The sequence below is a fragment of the Rhinopithecus bieti genome, unplaced genomic scaffold (assembly GCF_001698545.2).
Source record: "Rhinopithecus bieti isolate Rb0 unplaced genomic scaffold, ASM169854v2 scaffold_31527, whole genome shotgun sequence".
Lineage (NCBI taxonomy): Eukaryota > Metazoa > Chordata > Mammalia > Primates > Cercopithecidae > Rhinopithecus > Rhinopithecus bieti.
Window position 1 is genome coordinate 648,919 of NW_016813959.1, and position 21,330 is coordinate 670,248.

The window sequence follows — 21,330 nt, forward strand, 5'->3', positions numbered from 1 at the left end:
TCACTACACATTGTATATATCCAAATATCACTATGTACCCCCATAAATATGTACAATCATTATATGTCAACTAAAATAGTTAAAAAATACATTAAAAGAGGGAAAGGCGGAACGCTTCCTGAGAGCAAGGACCTCCTTTGTCGAGGTCAGGGCTGTGTCTTCAGCAACAAAACACTATCTGGGATTTAGTAGATGCTTAAGAAATAGGGGTTGATTGACAGAGCTCCCAAGAGTTCCACGAGGGTTCCCTAGGGCTCTCAGGTTCTTGTATGTCGGAGGGAGAGTCTTCCCCTTAGTCTCCTCGGCGGGAAGGAGAGGGTGTTGGGCAACAACCACCCCTTCCTCTATCTCCCTCGCCCCTCCTTCCCCATGGCCCCTCCCCGTCCTTCTACCTTTCTCCTTCCCAGTCCTTCCCGGTTCTCCCTCGACCCCCTTCACGGCTCCTCTTCCCGCCGCCCCTCTTGCCTTCGCCACCTACCCCTGCACTTCCTCCCACTCTCGCCCCGCCCCTTCTTCCTCCCTTCCCCCGCCCTCCCCGCGCCCCTTTCGAGTGGAGCTGGCACCACAGCGCAGGGGCCAGACGCCCGGCGCGGGAGGAGGATGGCGCTAGCGGTGCTGCGCTTGGCGCTGCTGCTCCTGGCAGTTACCTTCGCAGGTAGCGCTCGGAGCGGTCCTGGAGAGCGGGGACCTCTGGAGAAAAGCGGGAGAGGGAGTCACGCCGGCGGCGGCCCCTGCCCGGCTCTGGGCGGCCTCGGCGACGGTACCCGCACGGCCGTTACGGGCGGTTCCCCAGAGGACCTGCCAGGTGGAGGAGCGCGAACTGGGGGGTGTGGTTAGTTCTTGCTTGGACTTCACTCCCAGCTCCAAGGACACCTGCTGTCTAGAGCGCTTTCTCTGTTAAAGTAGATTTTCAGGTGCCCAAGATGAGGAGTTGGGTTTTTATGTATGGTCCCACAGGTCACCGATATGCGCAGGAATGAGGAATTGTGGATGCTTACGAGAAAGGGGTTTTACTCCACACCTCTCTTAAAATGGAGTTAAAATGCTCACATCTTGCATTAAATTTTGTATTTGTTACCCCGAGTTGCAAAGGAAAAGCACATCATGAACTATTAACTAAGGGTTACTTCCTTGGCCAGCAGCGGTGGCTTGGGCGGGTAGTACCAGTTACTCCGGAGGCTGAGGCGGAAGGCTCGCTTGAGACCAGGAATTGAAGCTGCAGTGCGCTAGCGCGACTTTTATTCCGTAGCTTCAAAGTCCTTTCTCAAGCAAACCTAATGGGAACAGAACCAAATGTTATTTCTGTGTGCTTGTGGGGAGAGGTGCCATAAAAAACTGAATATCCTTTCTGGAGGAAGTGGGATGGGGACAGTTTAAAGAAGGTAGGATTTAGAGGGGAAAATAGAAGATGTGACCTGGATAAATCCCAAACTGGATTTTAAAACATCCTTATGAAGCTGGATGTGGTGGCTCACGCCTCGAATTCCAGCACTTTGGGAGGCCTAGGCAGGAAGATCGCTTGAACCCAGGAGGTCAAGAACAGCCTGGGCAACAGCAAGACCTCATTTAAAAAAAAAAAAAAAGTCCTCATGAACAATACCTTACTTTGATCCCATACTGTAAAATGTCTATGCTTTCTTCTTACAGGCCCTCTGTTCCGTCGATTTTCAAAATATAAAACGGTAAGTAGGAAACCACTTGTACTGTTTCTACCAATACAGTGAAGCCCAAAACCGTCTGGGAGGGAGGCTGGCTTTCAGGTCTGACCTGCCACTTTTGAAACCATTGAGGACTGCGTTTGAAACCAGGTTGTCAGGCAGCCCTTTTGATTCAGATAAAAGTGTACATTTTAGTTGAAAACAGCTCAGTCTTTGCTTCTGTTAGTGTTTTCTTTAAAGATTCAAAAGGTCCTTAGAAAAATAGTTATGCCTTGTACTAGATATTTTATGTACTTTTTCAAATTAAATTGTGAGGATGTAAATGGAGACCAACCAAATGAGAACAAGCAAAGGCTGTGTTTTTCAGGGCTTGTTATAGCAAGAGAGTCAGCCTCAGCCACTGTCACTTGCATTTGAGCAGGGACTCGAGTCAAAGAGAGGAGTGCGAAAACTATAGTGGAAAAAAGGAATGGTTTCAGGTATGGCCTGATTGGAGGCTGTTGGCACAGGGAAGCTGCAGGTGAGCTAGCTAGAAGCAGGACATTCTATGGTATGGGTTAGGGGTGCGTATTTGATTTTCTCTGGTTGTCCTAAGTTGGAATCAAGGACAGAAATTATGGAAGCTGTCAGTTAGTAATCAAGTCTTAACTATTTTGTGGCCGGGCGCAGTGGCTGATGCCTGTAATCCCAGCACTTTGGGAGGCTGAGGTGGGCAGATCACGAGGTCAGGAGATCAAGACCATCCTGGCTAACACGGTGAAACCCCGTCTGTACTAAAAATGCAAAAAATTAGCCAGGCATCATGGCACGTGCCTGTAATCCCAGCTACTGGGGAGGCTGAGGCAGGAGAATTGCTTGAACCCAGGAGGCAAAAGTTGCATTGAGCTGAGATCACACTACTGCACTCTAGCCTGGATGACAGAGTGAGACTCCATCTCAAAAAAAAAAAAAAAAAAAAAAAAAAAGGCCTAGCCATTTTGGGCTGATTGTTAAAGGGGTTATTATTTGGCTTCCTGGGCTGTCACTAGAGATAGCAGTCTGATTTCCTTCAAGTCTGACTTATAGCCGGCTGGCCCCCTGGCTTGGTTATTCTAAATAATGGTTTGAGTTCCTGGGCAGGATGCTGCAGATTGTGGGTCAGAGTTCTGTTTTATATAAGGTCTAGTCATTGTCTGTTTATTTGGTCTCTCAATTCTCACAATGATGTTGTAAGATAGACATTATCTGACATATGAGGATATTGACTTCAGTAGGTTAACCCTGAGCATTCAGCTCGGAGTAGACTTCTTCCAGGTAGCCTTCCCACGCGATTCCCTTCCTCCAAAGTAGAGATGTAGATATATATACACACACACTTTCTCTCTGCTTACCTATACTGCATCATCATCACCATCATAACAATAAATACTTAGATACCTATGTGCCACACCAGTGTTCTAAATGCTTCATATATAATAACTAATTTCATCTTTCACAGTACTGTGAAGTAGGGATCATTATTTCATTATTATCCCCTTGGTCAAGGTCACATGGAAGTGGTGGAGCTATGCTTCTCATCCAGGCAGACTGACTCCAGATCCAGTGCTTTTCTCTACCCCATCACAGCTTTAGATTGTAATTGCCTGTTTGCCTATGTCCTCCAGGAAACTATGCCTGTTGTCAGGTATAATGTCTTATTTGCTATTTGGTGCTCAGTCTTCAGCATCTCATGGATGCCCAATAACACTTTTAGTCAGTGATTCGGTTTGCTTGGGTTTGATTTTCTTTTAGAAAATGGGAGTTATGGTACCTTCGTTTTAAGGCTGGGATTAGGGTAAAGTGAGTGAGTTCCTACATGTAGAATTTAAGAAGGCATTCACACTCAGGAGGCAATGCAAGTGCTGCAGGACCTGCTGTCTTTTTTTTTTTTTGAGACAGAGTCTTGCTTTGTCATCCAGGCTGGAGTGCAGTGGTGAGATCTCTGCTCACTGCAACCTCTGCCTCCTGGGTTCAAGTGATTCTCCTGCATCAGTCCACCAACTAGCTGAGACTACAGGCTTGTGTCACCACGCCCGGCTAATTTTTTTGTATTTTTAGTAGAGATGGGGTTTCACCATGTTGGCCAGACTGGTCTCGAACTCCTGACCTCACAGGATCCACCCACCTTGGCCTTCCAAAGTGCTGGGATTACCGTCATGAGCCACCGCTCCTGGCCTGGACCTGCTGTCTTTTGACAGGATTGTTAAAAGGATGACTTACACAAGAGATCTTTGGTTTGGCTGGTTTTTGTGCAGTGGTGTTTACAACTAATTGATCACAACCACAGATTTCTCTGTTCCTTTTTCATTCCACTGCTTCACTTGACCAGTCTTAAGAAAAAAGAGAGAGAGAGAGAGATTGATCTTTGGTTTTTCTTCCTTATTTCCATTGCCACTGCTCTAATTTAGGGCCCCCATTATCTCTCACCTAGATTAGCATAGTGGCTTTTCAATGGGTTTTCCCCAGCCTTTTGGTATCTTCACTTTCCAGTTCTTGCTACACACTGCTGCTCCAATTAGTCTCTAAAATGTTGACTGAATGTAGCATGTCTCTGTGCAAAATCTTCAAGGACTTCTCATTGCCCACAGAGAAAGTCTAACCTCATCAACATAACCTACTTTTCTACCTGTACCTTCTGGTGTTTTCTCATAGTATATCCTCCTCCATTGTTAGTGCCACACCTTTTTTTTTTTTTTTTTTTTTTTTTTTTGAGATGGAGTTTCATTCTTGTTGCCAGGGTGGAGTGCAGTAGCACAATTTTGGCTCACTGTAACCTCCATCTCCTGAGTTCAAGCAATTCTCCTGTCTCAGCCTCCCAAGTAGCTGGGATTACAGGTGTGCAACACCATGCCTGGCTAATTTCTGTATCATTAGTAGAGATTGGGTTTCACCATGTTGACTAGGCTGGTCTCAAACTCCTGACCTCAGGTCATCCCCCTCCCAAAGTGTTGGGATTACAGGCATGAGCCACCGCGCCCAGCCTGATTACTGTAGTTTTATAGTAAGTTTCAAAATGAGGACGTGTGAATCCTCCAACCATTTTTTCTTATTCAAGAATGTTTTGGCTACTTGGAGTCCCTTATATTTCTATCTGAATTTTAAGATCAATTCGTCAGTTTCTGCTGCAAAAAAAAGGCAGCTAAGATTTTGATGGGGATTCCATTGAACTTGTATATCTATTTGGAGAGTATTGCCATCTTAAAAGTGTTAAGTCTTCTGATCCATGAACATGGGATGTCTTTCTATGTATTTAGGCCTTTAATTTCTTTCAACAATGCTTTGTAGTTTTCAGTATACGTGTCTTACACTTTGTAAATATTTATTCCTAATTTTTTTTTTTTTTTTTTTTTTTTTTGAGACAAAGTCTCATTCTGTTGCCCAGGCTGGATGCAATGGTGTGATCTCGGTTCACTGCAACCTCCACCTCCTGGGTTCGAGTGATTCTCCTGCCTCAGCCTCCTGAGTAGCTGGGATTACAAGCGCATGCCACCACGTCCAGCTAATTTTGTATTTTAGTAGAGATGGGGTTTCACCATGTTGGTCAGGCTGGTCTCAAACTCCTGACCTTGTGATCCGCCCGCCTTGGCCTCCCCAAGTGCTGGGATTACAGGAATGAGCCACCACATCTGGCCTTTCTAAATGTTTTATTCTTTTTTTTTTGAGACAGTGTCTCACTCTGTTACCCAGGCTGGAGTGCAGTGGAGCCATCTCGACTCACTGCAACCTCCGCCTCACAGGTTCAAGTGATTCTCCTGACTCAGCCTCCCAAGTGGCTGGATTACAGTCTCCCGCCACCATGCCCAGCTACTTTTTTGTGTGTGTGTATATGTATTTTATTTATTTATTTATTTATTTATTTATTTATTTATTTATTTTGAGATGGAGTCTTACTCTGTCACCCAAGCTGGAGTGCAATGGTATGATCTCAGCTCACTGCAACCTCCACCTCCTGGGTTCAAGCGATTCTCCTGCTTCAGCCTCCTGAGTAGTTGGGATCACAGGCACCCACCACCATGCCCAGCTAATTTTTGTATTTTTAGTAGTGATGGAGTTTCACCAGGCTGGCCAGGCTGGTCTTGAATTCCTGACCTCGGGTGATCCGCCCACCTCAGCCTCCCAAAGTGCTGGGATTACAGCTGTGAACTACTGTGCCCGGCCCATATTTTTTTAGTAGAGACAGGGTTTCACCATGTTGGCCAGGCTGATCTTGAACTCCTAACCTCGGGTGATCCTCGGCCTCCCAAAGTGCTGGGATTAAGGGTGTGAGCCACCACACCTGGCCCTAGAGATGTTTTATTCTTTTTGATGCTATTTTAAGTGGAGTTGTTTTCTTAGTTTTATTTTCAGATTGTTCATTGTTAGTGTATAGAAATAAAATTGAATTTTATATATTGATCTTTTATCTTCCAACCTTGTTGAACTTGCTTGTTAGTCCTTTTTCTTTTTTCCAAGACCGAGTCTCGCTCTGTGGCTCATGCTAGAGTGCAATAGCATGATCATAACTTAATATAACCTTGAACTCCTGGGCTCCAGTGATCCTTCTTCCTCATCCTCCTGAGAAGCTAGGACTACACACACAGGTCACCACACATGGCATATTTTTAATTTTTTGTAGAGATGAGGTCTTGCTATGTTGCCCAGGCTGGTCTTGAACTCCTGGCCTCAAGTCATCCTCCCACCTCAGCCTCCCAAAGTACTGGAATTATAGGAATGAGCTACCATACTTGGCCTTGTTTTTTAGTAATTATTGGTGTGTGTGTGTGTGTGCGTGTGTGTGTGTGAATTTCTTAGGAATTTCTGTGTAACAAGATTGTGTCATCTTTGTTGCTTGTTTGTTTTTTGAGACAGAGTCTTACTCTTTCGCCAGGCTGGCGGGCAGTGGTGCAATCTCAGCTCACTACAACCTCCACTTCCCGGGTTCAAGCAATTCTCCTGCCTCAGCCTCTCAAGTAGCTGAGATTACAGGTGACTGCTACCACGCCTGAAAAATTTTTGCATTTTTAGTAGAGGCAGGGTTTCACCATGTTGGCCAGGCTCATCTCGAACTCCTGGCCTCAAGTGATCTGCCTGCCTCGGCCTCCCAAAGTGTCGGGATTACAGGCATGAGCCACTGTGCCCAGCCCTGTGTCATCTTTGAATAGAGATAGTTTTACTTCTTCCTTTCCCATCTGGGTGCATTTTATTTATTTTTCTTGGATAATTGTCCTGGCAAGAAACTTCGGTACAGTGTTGAATAGAAGAGGTGAAAGTGGACATACTTGTGTCTTGTGTTTTTTTTTTTCTGATTTTAGGGAAAAGCATTGAGTCCTTTACCACTGAGTAGAATGTTTGCTGTAGGTTATTTATGGATGCCTTTTGTTTTATTTTTGTTTTTGTTTTTTCTATGGATGCCTTTTATAAGGTTGAGGAAGTTCTCTTCTGTTCCTAGTTCATTGAGTGCTGTGTTTTTTGTTTGTTTGTTAGTTTTTTGTTGTTTGTTTGTTTTGAGACAGTTTCACTATTGTGCCCTAGGCTGGAGTGCAATGGAGTGATCTTAGCTCACTGCAAACCTCTGCCTGCTGTGTTCAAGCGATTCTCCTGCCTCAACCTTTTTTTTTTTTTTTTTTTTAAATCATAAAAGAGTTTTGGAGATTCCTTTAAACTGTTAACTCCAATGCCAACCACTTCTCTTGCCACTGTGCCTTTGCTTGATCAATTTTATTTCCTTGCGGTAGACATTCTCCCAGCCTTCTATATTAAATTTTACCCATTCTTCAAGACCAGCATGTGTATTTCTTGATTGTCTTATTCCGTCCTAAGCTCCTTATAGTCAGGATCCAACTTTTCTTTGTCTTTGTGTCTGCCATGACATCTGTAAATGAGTGACTATACCAGTAAACAATACAAGGAACTTTCAGGAGAAAAGCTTTAGGGCAGCGGTCCCCAACCTTTTTGGGACCAGGGACCAGTTTGTGGAAGACAATTTTTCCATGCACTGAGGCATGGGGTGGGGTGGGCAGAGATGGTTTGGGAAGAAACTCAGACCATCAGGCATGAGTTAGAAGTCTCTGCAGGGTGCGGTGGCTCACGCCTATAATCCCAGCACTTTGGGAGGCTGAGGCCGGCAGATCACAAGGTCAGGAGTTTGAGACCGTCCTGGCCAACATAGTGAAACCCAGTCTCTACTAAGAATACAAAAGTTAGCTGGGCGTGGTGGTGGGTGCCTTTAATCCTACCCATTTGGGAGGCTGAGGCAGGAGAATTGCCTGAACTCGGGAAGCGGAAATTGCAGTGAGCCAAGATGGCATCACTGCACTCTAGCCTGGGCGACAGAATAAGACTTTGTCAAAAAAGAAAAAAAAAAGGGCCAGGTGCGGTGGTTCATGCCTGTAATCCCAGCACTTTGGGAGGCTGAGGCAGGCGGATCACCTGAGGTCAGAAGTTTGAGACCAGCCTGGCTAACATGGTGAAACTCCATTTCTACTAAAAATACAAAAAATTAGCTGGGCGTGGTGACATGCGCCTGTAATACCAACTACTGGGGAGGCTGAGGCAGGACAATTGCTTGAACCCGGGAGGCGGAAGTTGCAGTGAGCCGAAATGGCGCCAATGCACTCCAGCTTGAGCAACAAGAGCAAAACTCCATTTCGGAAAAAAAAAAAAAAAAAAGCCTCATAAGGAGTGCGCAACCTAGATTCCTTGCATGCCCATGTCACAATAGGGTTCGTACTCCTATGAGAATCTAATGCCATCGCTGACCTGACAGGAGGCGGAGCTCAGTTGATAATGCTTACTGGCCAGCCACTTCCCTCCTGCTAACAGGAGGCCCAGTTCCTAACAGGCCATGGACTGGTACCAGTTTGTGGCCTGATGGTTGGAAACCCCTGCTCTAGAGTATAAAGGTCAGAGAATTGCTTAAAATTTTAGCATATCCTTCTATAAGAATTATTTTTATTTTAATTTGTCATTTTTTTGAGACAGTTTTGCTCTTGTTGTCTAGGCTGGAGTGCAGTGGTGCAATCTCGGTTCACTGCAACCTCTGCCTCCCAGGTTCAAACAATTCTTCTGTCTGAGCCTCTCGAGTTGCTGGGATTACAGGCGTATGCCACCGTACCCAACTAATTTTTGTATTTTTACTAGAGATGGGGTTTCACCATGTTGACCAGGCTGGTCTCAAACTCCTGACCTCAAATGATCCACCTGCCTCAGCCTCCCAAAGTGCTGGGATTACAGACATGAGCAACCACACTCTGCCCTTCTATAAGAATTAAAATGACATTAAGGAATAATCAATGTGCAGTGGCCCTCTTCCAGAGAGTGGAGAGGAAGTTTGGGGGCAATGTCTGCCCAGATTCAACTCTCTTCCTGTAGTTAGTATCTTGTGGGATGAAATTTGGAGCCTCCATAGATGATGAACCTGTTTTGAACATTTTTCCTTTGGCACGAATTTGCTTCAATTCTGAATCTCCTGCTTTCTTTAATGTTTTTGGCTAAATGTCAGTGCCTTAAAAGTTCCGATTGAAAGATTAGATTCCTGATTTTGTCTTGGCATTCAGGCAAGGGATTATGGTGGAATTTTTTTTTTTTTTTTTTTTTTTTTTTTGAGAGACGGAGTCTCGCTCTGTCACCCAGGCTGGAGTGCTGTGGCCGGATCTCAGCTCACTGCAAGCTCCGCCTCCCGGGTTCACGCCATTCTCCTGCCTCAGCCTCCCAGGTAGCTGGGACTACAGGCGCCGCCACCTCGCCCGGTTAGTTTTTTTGTAGTTTTAGTAGAGACCGGGTTTCACCGTGTTAGCCAGGATGGTCTCGATCTCCTGACCTCGCGATCCGCCCGTCTCGGCCTCCCAAAGTGCTAGGATTACAGGCTTGAGCCACCGCGCCCGGCCTATGGTGGAATTTAATAGAACATCCACATGGACATTGTAGTGAAGTGCAAATTATGAAGCTAGACAATAAAAAAGTAGGTATGGTGGCGTGTCCCAGACTTTCATTTAAAAATCAGCCAGATTGAAGCCTTTGAGGTCCTTTTTTTTTTAAATTTTTAAATTTTTTTTTTATTTTTTAGATGGAGTTTCGCTCTCATTGATCAGGTTGGAGAGTTGGAGTGCAATGGCATGATCTTGGCTCACCGCATCCTCTGCCTCCCAGGTTCATTTGATTCTCCTGCCTCAGTCTCATTCTCTTGAGTTCATGATCTGCCCGCCTTGGCCTCCCAAAGTGCTGGGATTATAGGCATGTACCACCATGCCCAGTTAATTTTGTATTTTTCAGTAGAGATGGAGTTTCTCCATGTTGGTCAGACTGGTCTCGAACTCCCAGCCTGGGTGATCTGCCCACCTTGGCCTCCCAAAGTGTTGGGATTACAGGCGTGAGCTACCACACCCGGCCAGGGTCCTTTTTTTTACATAGCATGTATTGAACCATCACACCAACATTGTATCTGAGTTTTGCATTAGAAATCTTTTTTTTGCCAGGTGCAGTGGCTCATGCCTGTAATCCTAGCACTTTGGGAGGCCAAGGTAGGTGGATGACCTCAGAAGTTCAAGACCAGCCTGGCCAACGTGGTGAAACCCTGTCTCTACTAAAAATACAAAAATTAGCTGGGCATGGAGGCACGCACCTGTAATCCCAGCTACTTGGGAGGCTGAGGCAGGAGAACTTGAACCCAGGAGGCGGAGGTTGCAGTGAGCTGAGATTGTGCCATTGCACACCAGCCTGGGAGACAGGGCGAGACTCTGTCTCAAAAAAATTTTTTTTTCTGGAAAATAAAAATATTTTTATTGAATGATTCTAGGAAATTTAGGGAGATCTGGGACATTTTCTCCTCTGAACTATTTTATGAGTGTATCTCAAGTCATTCTTGAATTTCTCTGTCCCTTTCTTTTTTCCAGCCATTCTGCGCTCGGTATCAATTACCAGGATGTCCCAGGGACTTTAACCCTGTGTGTGGCACTGACATGATCACTTATCCCAATGAATGTACTCTGTGCATGAAAATCAGGTAACATGATTTTACGGCTGTAGACTAGCCAAGTATTCTTCATTTCTTTTTCTTTCTTTCTTTCTTTTTTTTTTTTTTTGACAGAGTCTCGCTCTGTCACCCAGGCTGGAGTGCAGTGGTGCAGTCTTGGTTCACTGCAACCTCTGCCTCCTGGGTTCAAGCAATTCTCGTGCCTCAGCCTCCAAAGTAGCTGGGATTATAGGCACCCGCCACCGCGCCTGGCTAATTTTTTATTTTTAGTAGAGACAGGGTTTCACCATGTTGGCCGGGCTGGTTTCGAACTCCTGACCTCAAGTGATCCACCCGCCTCGGTCTTCCAAAGTGCTGGGATTACAGGCGTGAGCCACCACGCCCAGCCTCTTCATTTCTTTTGTTGAATTTTGATTACTTAGGAGGTAGTGACTATTTTCTTAGATGTAAGAATCAAAAGTGATGATGGTAGTTCTCAGTTTTCAGGGTGATGGTTAAAGAGATGCAAAATCCTCAGTGCATTTTTCAGATCAAGTTAAACAATGAGATGTGTGATTAGTCAACTATAGGCCAGGTAATCAAATTATGTTATTGACCACTAATGCGAAATTTCGTAAAATTAAGAGTCTATTTAATAGTTAAACTCCATGAAGTATTAAATTTTATTTTTAATTCAAAGGGCATGTGTAGATGATCTGCACACCCTGTACTACTAGTCAGGAAGTGCGACTTACTGACTCTGCTTAGTAGAATGCTAAGTAATGAGGATATGATACTTGATATGCTTCATGTAGCACACCTGACCAGGTGACTGCGACTGCTCCTTTAGGTATGCAGCTTTGTACGTAGCGGGGATTCATTATTTGACCTCAGTTGGTCTTCTCTGTTTCTTTTTTTTTTGAGACTGAGTCTCACTTATCACCTGACTCATTGCAACCCCTACCTCCCAGGTTCAAGCTATTCTCCTGCCTCAGCCTCCAGAGTAGCTGGGATTACAGGCATGCACCATTACACCCGGGTAATTTTTTTTTTTTTTTTTTGAGATGGAATTTCGCTCTTGTTGCCCAGACTGGAGTCCATTGGCAAGATCTTGGCTCACTGCAACTTCCGCCTCCCGGGTTCAAGCGATTCTCCTGACTCAGCCTCCCAAGTAACTGGGATTACAGGCATGTGCCACCACACCTGGCTGATTTTTGTATTTTTAGTAGAGATGGGGATTCACCATATTGGCCAGGCTGGTCTTGAACTCCTGACCTCCAGTGATCCACCCACCTTGGCCTCCCAAAGTGTTGGGATTACAGGCATGAGCCACCATGCCCAGCTCTCTGAGTGATTCTTTGGGGTTAATGTCCTGTGCCCTAGGGTTAGGGAAAAAATGGCAGACTGGTGACTTCCACCCTCTTTATTTCCTAGATTTAGTTTAAAAAATGATTAAGTAAGTGTAGCCATGGAAGGAATCTAATGTATATCTATATGGGTCTTTTTAACACAAATAATGAGACAGTTTCAGTATGGTAGGTAATAAATGTGTTTCTATGATTGTTCAATTTGCAGGGAAAGTGGTCAAAATATTAAAATCATCCGATATGGACCCTGCTGATGGAGCAGTTTACAGAACAGAAGAAGGAGAGACCACCTTCACTGGCAGACTAGATAAATTGTGTTTCCCCCTTTTCTCTTTTCCTGTATTTCTTTACATAAGATTTGTTAACACACATCTTCTGAGAGCAGGTATGGAAGACAGCCATGTGTAGTGATGGATAATTTAAATAAAAAAAGAATCCTTGTTTCTTGGCTTTTGCTCCTAGAGTTAAGCTTGCTGCCCAGATAACTTGTGCATTGCTTTATTTAGTTGAAATAAAATCAGCATTGAATTCAGTTCCTACTGTGCTATGTTGAAAATACCATTCTCATTGCAGAGGAGGTATCCTTTAAGAGTTTTTCAGCTGGGTCTGAGAATTAAATGGACATAAGACAGATCAACAGGAGGAAAGCATACAGACTTATTTAATACAAGTTTCACTTGGCATGGGAGCCTTCATAAAGAAATAAACACTTGGCCGGGCATGGTGGCTCACGCCTGTAATCCCAGCACTTTGGGAGGCCGAGGCGGGCAGATCATGAACTCAAGATATCGAGACCATCCTGGCCAACATGGCGAAACCCTGTCTCTACTAAAAATACAAAAATTAGCTGGGCATGGTGGTGCGTGCCTGTAATCCCAGCTACTTGGGAGGCTGAGGCAGGAGAATCACTTGAACCCGGGAGGCAGGGGTTGCAGTGAGCTGAAATCCCACCACTGCACTCCAGCCTGGGCAACAGAGCGAGACTCCATCTCGAAAGAAAGAAAAAGAAATAAACACTCAAAGACAGAGACTATATGCCGAATTAGACAAAGAGTTGTGAATTATGAAAGTGTGACACGGCAGAGGGGCTTGGGCTGAGTTAATTGGGTGGAGAAGTGGCTGGGAGGATAAGGATTAGTCTAACAAGGTTGGTTTGTACGCGTTTCCCTTGACCTCAATTTCCAATTTCCCCCCGTCCTTGATGATAAGAATGTTACTTTACTTCTAGCATAGAGAGGACGTCTTTCACAGGGGAATTTTATCTCCTGCTTTTAAGAAACAAGGAAAGTCAATGATCTTGCACCTGCTGTTTTTCAAGTGCTTTTAGCTCAAAATAGTTAATATGCCAGGGCAGCATATATTGGGTTGGCATATTCTTATCACCTTCATCACTCAGCAGCCTCATGTGGCCCTGTTCCTCTCAGGCATGGATGAGTTGCAGTAGGTGTGAAGTGGAGTTATTGTTGAGAGGGCAAGGTCTATCCTAACTCCTTCTTTCCCTAATTCTTGGATAATTACTTTATGTGTAGTTGGTACAGTGTTCTACACATGGCCAATAATTATAAGGTACTTGGTGCTAACATTAACCCAAACTCATAAAGTTAAAGAATCATGGAGGTACAAATATTTATTAGATTCAAAATTTCCTTTCAATACAGTTTCATTCTGAGTTCATGCAGAAGTTTGGCTTTCTTTTCCTTTTAGAGCAGTGGTTCTCAATCCAGGGTGATTTTCAAGGGGACATTTGGCAGTATGTCTGGAGGCATGTTTGGTATAACAGCTGAGGTGTGGAGTGCTACCCAGGGATGCTTCTAAACATCCTACATTGCCATAGGTCAGCCCCCAACGGCAAGGAATTTTCCAGTCCAAATGTCAGTAGTGCTAAGGTTGAGGCACCCTGTTTTAGAGTTTGATACAGCATAAACATAACAATATAAGTGAACAGGCATTTAGAACGATAGCATTTTCCAGCTAGAGAATTTTGAGTCATAAGGCCTGGGTTTAAATATGTTCCAGCACCAGGAAATTGTGAGACATGAGGCAAGAGGTAGCTGGGAGAGTGGTATAGTGGGGAGAACATGGCTTTTGGAGGTGAGCTAAATCTGAGTTCATTCTGATTCCAACACTTGTGTTTCCGTTTTCATATCTGGAAATGGAGTTGATGTTTAGCTCCTGGAGCTGTGGTGAGGAAACTGTTTAGCATAGTGCTTGGCATATAGAAGCCACTGAAATAGGTACTACTATTGTTTCAGACACCCCTCCTAGAGAGGAGAAAACAGGCCCACAAAGGCAAACACATTTGCCTAAGGTGATAGAAACACATTTAAAACTGAGCCTGGGCCTGCGTGGTGGCTCTTGCCTGTAATCCCATCACTTTGGGAGGCCAAGGCAGGCAGATAACGAGGTCAGGAGTTTGAGACCGGTCTGGCCAATATGGTGAAACCCTGTCTCTACTAAAAATACAAAAATTAGCTGGGCTTGGTGGCACGTGCCTACAACCCCAGCTACTCAGGAGGCTGAGGCAGGAGAATCACTTGAACCTTTGAGGTGGAGGTTGCAGTGAGCTGAGATCACACCACTACACTCCAGCCTGCGTTGACAGAGCAAGACTTCATCTTGAAAAAAAAAGTCATATATGCTTTTTGGAAAATTAAAAAGAAAAATACAGACTGGATGCAGTGGCTCATCCCTGTAATGCCAGCACTTTGGGAGACTGAGGCAAAAGGATCACTTGAGGCCAGAAGTTCAAGACCAGCCTGGACAACATAGAAGACCCCATCTCTATTAAATAAATAAATAAATGAAAAAAAATAGATGCAGAATTATGTAAAAATAGGGTGAGAGTCTTGCCCATCCTAGCCTCCAGAGGCACTCAAAACTGTTTTGAAATGTCTTTTCTCTCTAAGTACACATGTATACAAAATTACACACATGCACACACAAACTGTCCTGTAAACTTGCTTTTACTCTTAAATATTGGGTTTGTTTTCATGTCGATATATATTGTTTCTTCTTTTTAAAAAAATTATTTTTTTGAGACGGAGTTTTGCTCTGTTGACCAAGCTGCAGTGCAGTGGCACAATCTCTGCTCACTGCAACCTCTGCCTCCCGGGTTCAAGTGATTCTCCTGCCTCAGCCTCTGGAGTAGCTGGGCTTATAGGCATGCCACCACTACACCTGGCTAATTTTTGTATTTTTAGTAGAGGCAAGGTTTCACCATGTTGGCCAGGCTGGTCTGGAACTCCTGACCTCAAGGGATCTGCCTCATTGGCCTCCCAAAGTGCTGGGATTTCAGGCGTGAGCCACCATGCCCAGCCTGTTTCTTCTTTAAAACAGCTACACAGTGTCCTGTTATTGTGCCATAATTTATCCAGTCTCTATTGACCTATATCTGGATTATTTATTAGGATTCTCTTGATTGAAAGTGGGAAATCCCAACTCAAACTAGCCTAAGCTAAAGGGGGACTTAATTACCGCCTTGGTATAGTGAAGTGACTAAGCACATTGGTTCAAAGCCAGATGTCTGCATTCACTGACCAAGTTACTGCTTAACTCAGTTTCCTCATTTATAAAGTGAGGAAGATAATAGTATCACTTAAGATAATGCATGTAAGGTGTTCAGGACACTTGAAATGTTGGCTGTATTATAGAAAACTATACCTTTTTTCAAAACCAGCTTGCTTTTTTGACTTAGTATTTCACTGATATTTTTCCAAATCTATACATGTAGTTCTACATCACTGAAAACACTTGCATAGTATTCCGTTATATAGACATACCATAATTTGTTTATTCAATCTCATCCTGATGGACACTTATGTTATTTTTCATTTTTCAGTATCACAAATAATGCTAAAATTATGTCTTTTATTTTTATTTATTTATTTATTTATAAATTTCTGTTTATTTTTTGAGGTGAAGTTTTGCTCGTGTTGCCCAGGCTGGAGTGCCGTGGTGCGATCTCAGCTCACTGCAACCTCCAGCTCCTGGGTTCAAGTGATTCTCCTGCCTCAGCCTCCTGAGTAGCTGGGATTACAGGCGTGCACCATGATGCCCAGCTAATGTTTAGTGTTTTTAGTAGAGACAGGGTATCATCATGTTGGCCACGCTGGTCTTAAACTCCCAAGCTCAGATGATTCACCCGCCTCGGCCTCCCAAAGTGTAGTGATTACAGGTGTGAGCCACTGCGCCTGGCCTATTTATTTTTTAAAAAGTGAAAAATTTTCTTTTAATAGAGATGGGTCTCACTGTGTTGCCCAGGCTGGAGTGCAGTAGCTGTTCACAGGCGAGATCCTGCTACTCATCAGCACTGGGATTTTGACCTGCCCTGTTTCCGACCTAGGCCGGTTCACCCCTTCTTAGGCAACCTGGTGGTCCCCTGCTCCCAGGAGGTCACCGTATTGATGCCAAACTTAGTGTGGACACCCATAGGCATAGCACATTACAGCCCAGAACTCCTGGACCCAAAATGATCCTCCCACCTCAGCCTCATGAGTAGCTGGGACTACAGACATGTGACACCACACCTGGCTAAACTTACGTCTTTGTACTCATGCCCTTCCTTGTTTGTGCATGTTCTGTAGGACAAATTCATAAGATTGGCATTACTTGGTCAGAAGATACACACATTTAAAACATTGAAAGAGATTGCAAAACATTTTTGAAAAGGGTGTACCTATCTACATCCTCTGTGACAAATGAGTGCCTGGTTCTTCTTTCTACTACCATTGAGTTAGAGAAGTAGTGCTGTCCCAAATCTGCTCAGACTTGTTCTGCAAACTCAGTTTGCATCCATTCTTTTTTTTTTTTTCAAGACAGAATCTCTCTGTGTCGGCCAGGCTGGAATGCAGTGGTGCCATCTCGGCTCAGTGCAACCTCCGTCACCCAGGCTTAAGCAATTCTCCTGCCTCAGCCTCTGGAGTAGATGGGATTACAGGTATGTGGCACCATGCCTGGCTAATTTTTGAATTTTTAGTAGAGACGGGGTTTCACCATGTTGGCCAGGTTCGTCTCGAACTGCTGACCTCAGGTGATCCACCCGCATCAGCCTCCCAAAGTACTGAGATTACAGGTGTGAGCAACTGCACCTGGCCAGCATTCATTCTTTATTGAAAAATTATTTTTTCCCCCTTAATGTTCTTCTTCTTCTTACTTTTCTTTTTTTTTTTTTTGAGACGGAGTCTTGCTCCAGGCTGGAGTGCAGTGGCGTGATCTCGGCTCACTGCAACATCTGCCTCCTGGGTTCAAGTGATTCTCTTGTCTCAGCCTCTGGAATAGCTGGGATTACAGGCGCACACCACCGTGTCCAGCTAGTTTTTGTATTTTTAGTGGAGATGAAGTTTCACCTTGTTGGCCAGGCTGGTCTAATGTTCTTCTTTAAAGGTGGCATAGTAATTATAGTTGTCTCAAGTAAATGGTGAGAAGAAAGTGCAACAGTCTATAGAGAGTTCTAGAATAGAAGCTGCCAAGGATGGAGATCCTCCAAGTCTTGCTCATCATGGTATTTTCAGTATTTCAGAACAGCACCTAGCACAGTGCATATTTGTTGGTTGAGGACATGAAAATACGGCTTAGGAGGCTCACTAATAATGACAACAAAACCACCAACCTCCATGAATTTCCTTCTTGCAAGAACAGGCAAGATAACTCAAACCAGAAATCCACACACCACAAAGAAAACAAGGTTTTGACTTGCCTAAGAGTGAATTTCATTTTTTCCTATGTTACTCTGAAAAAACAATGCTGCATGCCCAGATGATCATGAACAGTTCCAGGAGCATATGTTGAACTGGTTTAGATTCTTTATTATTTAATTAATTTATGTATTTGAGATGGAATCTTGCTATGTTGCCCAGGCTGGAGTGCAGTGGTGTGATCTTGGCTCACTGCAACCTCTGCCTCCCAGGTTCAAGCGATTCTCTTGCCTCAGCCTCCTAAGTAGCTGGGATTACAGGAGCCCGCCACCAAACCCTGCTAATTTTTTGTATTTTTCAGTAGAGACGGCATTTCACCATATTGGCCAGGCCGGTCTTGGATTTCTGACCTTGTGATCCACCCCCCTCAGCCTCCCAAAGTGCTGGGATTACAGGTGTGAGCCACCATGCCTGGCCCTTTTTTAAATTTTGAGAACTATTCTTATTTTCGTAGAGATGGGGCTTCGCCATGTTGCCCAGGCTGGTCTTGAACTCCTGAGTTCAAGCGATCTGCCTGCCTTGGCCTCCCAAAGTGCTGGGATTACAGGCATGTGCCACGGCACGCGGCCCTGGCTTAGATTTTTTTAGTGACAAAAAGTCTTTACATCTGATCATTCACTCATTTATGTGGTACACACTTGTAGATATCTACTATGTGATGAGCATGGGGTATACAATGACAAATGACCCTTAGCTCCTATACATGCAGATCTTATACGATCATTCTTTTTCTCTGAAAAGCAGAACAACTCTCACTTCTGAAAACTAAGAATCTGATGTCTGCTGTAGACTTGTAAGTTCCGTGAGGTTAAAACCAGTATTTGTTGTGTTCCCTACTGAATTCCCAGCACTTGGCATAGTGCCTGTCATACAGTACGTGCTTAATAAGTGCTGTGAGCGGGCTTACTGAAGTCAGTTTCATTCTGATGACTTCTGCATTACAATGGCAAGAGTATTTTGGACAAAAGGAGAAGCTGAACTTCAGGCAGCAAAGCAAGTGGCAACAGTTAGACATAAATCACTCTCATTCAACCTTCAGGGGAGCTACTTCCTCACTATGTCTTGGAGGTGAGCTCACCCAGGCCATAAACCTCAAAATAAGGGGTCCTATGCCCTAGTTTATTGAACATTTATTTGCTGAACACTATATGTGTATGCTTGTGTATATATGTATATGTTTCAGACATGGTCTCACTTTGTCACCCACGCTAGAGTGAAGATTACAGCTCACTGCAGCCTTGACCTCCTGGGCTCAAGCAATCCTCCCGCCTCAGCTTTCCAAGTAGCTTGAACTACAGGCATGCACCACCATGCCCAGCTAACCCTTTTTAACTTTTTTTTTTTTTTTGTAGAGACAGAGTCTTGGTCTCACTATATTGCCCAGGCTGGTCTTGAATTCCTGGGCTCAAGCGATCCTCCCATCTCATCCTCCCAAAGTGCTGGGATTACAGGTGTGAGATGCTGCACCTGGTCAACACTATTTGTTTTTAAGAAAGCACTTTGTGGATATGAAGAAATAGTAACGCTTTTACACTGTTGGTGGGAGTGTAAATTAATTCAGCCATTGCGGAAGAGAGTGTGGTGATTCCTCAAGGATCTAAAACTAGAAATACCATTTGACCCAGCAATCCCATTACTGGGTATATACCCAAAGGATTATAAGTCATTCTATTATAAAGACACATGAACACATATGTTTATTGTGGCACTATTCATAATAGCAAAGACTTGGAACCCAAATATCCATCAGTGATAGACTGGATAAAGAAAATGTGGCACATATACACCATGGAATACTATGGAGCCATAAAAAAGGATGAGTTCACGTCCTTTGCAGGGACGTGGATGAAGCTGGAAACCATTTTCAGCAAACTATCACGAGAACAGAAAACCAAACACCACATGTTCTCATAAGTGGTAGTTGAACAAGGAGAACACATGGACACAGAGAGGGAAAATCACACACCAGGGCCTGTCAGGAGGTGCGGGGCTAGCGGAAGGATAGCATTAGGAGAAATATCTAATGTAAGTGACAGGTTGATGGGTGCAGCAAACCACCATGGCACGTGTATACCTATGTAACAAAACTGCATGCTCTGCACATGTATCCCAGAACTTAAAGTATAATAATAAAAAACAACAACAAAAAAGCACTTTGTTTTATTTGTCTCTATTATTTATTATTAATTATTTTATTGTTATTTATTTATTTATTTGCAGCAAACCACCATGGCACGTGTATACCTATGTAACAAAACTGCATGCTCTGCACAGGTACCCCAGAACTTAAAGTATAATTAAAAAAAATAAAAACAACAACAAAAAAGCACTTTGTTTTATTTGTCTTTACAATTTGTTTATTTTGAGATGGAGGTTTGCTCTTGTTGCCCAGGCTGGAGTGCAATGGCGCAATCTCGGCTCACTGCAACCTCCACCTCCTGGGTTCAAGTGATTCTCCTGCCTCAGCCTCCTGGGTAGCTGGGACTACAGGCACCCGCCACCACACCTGGCTAATTTTTTTGTATTTTTAGTAGAGACAGTGTTTCACCACATTGGCCAGGCTGCTCTCGAACTCCTCACCTCAAGTGATCCGCCTGCCTCGGCCTCCCAAAGTGTTGGGATTACAGGTGTGAGCCACTGCACCTGGCCTTTTTTATTTTTATTTTTAAATAATAGACATAGGAGTCTCACTATGTTGCCCAGGCTGGTCTCAAACTCCTGGGCTCAAATGAGGTTTCCACCTTGGCTTCCCTAAATGCTGGGGTTATAGAAGTGAGCCAGCACATCCAACCATGGAGTTTTCTTCCCATAGAATTAAAGTGATCTTAGGATAAAAAAACTGAGAACCCACATTCCAGGGCTTCTTTCACCTGTCCCTCCCCAAACTCCTAATTGAGATCAAATTCTGCTCATACTGAAATGTCCTCTCTTAGTCACAGGGTCTTCAAAGAAAATAAAGCATCAGACAAAATATTGAAAGCATTAAACTTCCTTCTACCTCATTCCAGTTCTCATCCACAGTTGCTCTCTGACATCATACAACTATGTTTATGTTATATTGTATACGCATTTAACTGGTACACACAACGAATAAAATACAGAAGAAAAGGAACTTGGGGAAGAAAAGACCTCATTCTCACCTCCTTCTATAACACCCAGATCTAAGCCTCTGTTTCTGTATTCTCCATGGTGAGAGGAAGCAACATACCTACACAAATTTAGCAATATGAGCAATCACATGTGAAAGCAGTTGCCAATAACAGAATCATTTAGACTGCCAAATTGCATAATTGGCACATTCTCTCTTTAGAGCAGGGAGTTTTATTTTTCTGTGTTGAAAATCAGATAATATTTAGTTTAATGGTTGTCTATAGTTGCATTCACTAGAGTATTTTTTTTTTTTTCGAGACGCTCTGTTGCCCAGGCTGGAATGCACAGTCTTGGCTCACTGCACCCTCTGCCTCCTGGGTTCAAGCGATTTCTGGCTAATTTTTGTATTTTTAGTAGAGACAGGGTTTCACTATGCTGGCCAGGCTGATCTTGAATTCCTGACCTCAAGTGATCTGCCCTCCTCAGCCTCCCAAAGTGCTGGGATTACAGGCATGAGCCACCATGCCCAGCCCACTACAGTCTTCTTCTTCTTTTTTTTTTGAGATGGAGTCTCG

The 21,330-nt window shown here is 44.1% G+C and overlaps 1 protein-coding gene across 2 annotated transcripts; it reads left to right on the plus strand.

The window, feature by feature from the left end:
* The first annotated feature begins 381 nt into the window (after window positions 1-381).
* Window positions 382-12,505, plus strand: SPINK2 (serine peptidase inhibitor Kazal type 2). 2 transcript variants are annotated; one of them, XM_017849289.1, is made up of 4 exons: window positions 515-655; window positions 1,648-1,682; window positions 10,547-10,656; window positions 12,181-12,505. In XM_017849289.1, the coding sequence occupies exons 1-4, from the start codon at window positions 601-603 to the stop codon at window positions 12,224-12,226; spliced, it is 246 nt and encodes an 81-aa protein (XP_017704778.1). In that variant the 5' UTR covers window positions 515-600; the 3' UTR covers window positions 12,227-12,505. The 2 variants fall into 2 exon arrangements, with proteins under 2 accessions (XP_017704779.1, XP_017704778.1); XM_017849290.1 differs by lacking the exons at window positions 1,648-1,682; window positions 10,547-10,656 and having other exon boundaries at window positions 382-805; window positions 12,181-12,504.
* The last annotated feature ends 8,825 nt before the right edge of the window (window positions 12,506-21,330 follow it).

Excerpts from the sequence above, each read along its gene's own strand:
- SPINK2 (XM_017849290.1), top strand. The coding sequence starts at position 601 with ATGGCGCTAGCGGTGCTGCGCTTGGCGCTGCTGCTCCTGGCAGTTACC. Across the intron at positions 806-12,180 it reads TTCCCCAGAGGACCTGCCAG|GGAAAGTGGTCAAAATATTA; the intron begins GTGGAGGAGCGC and ends TTCAATTTGCAG.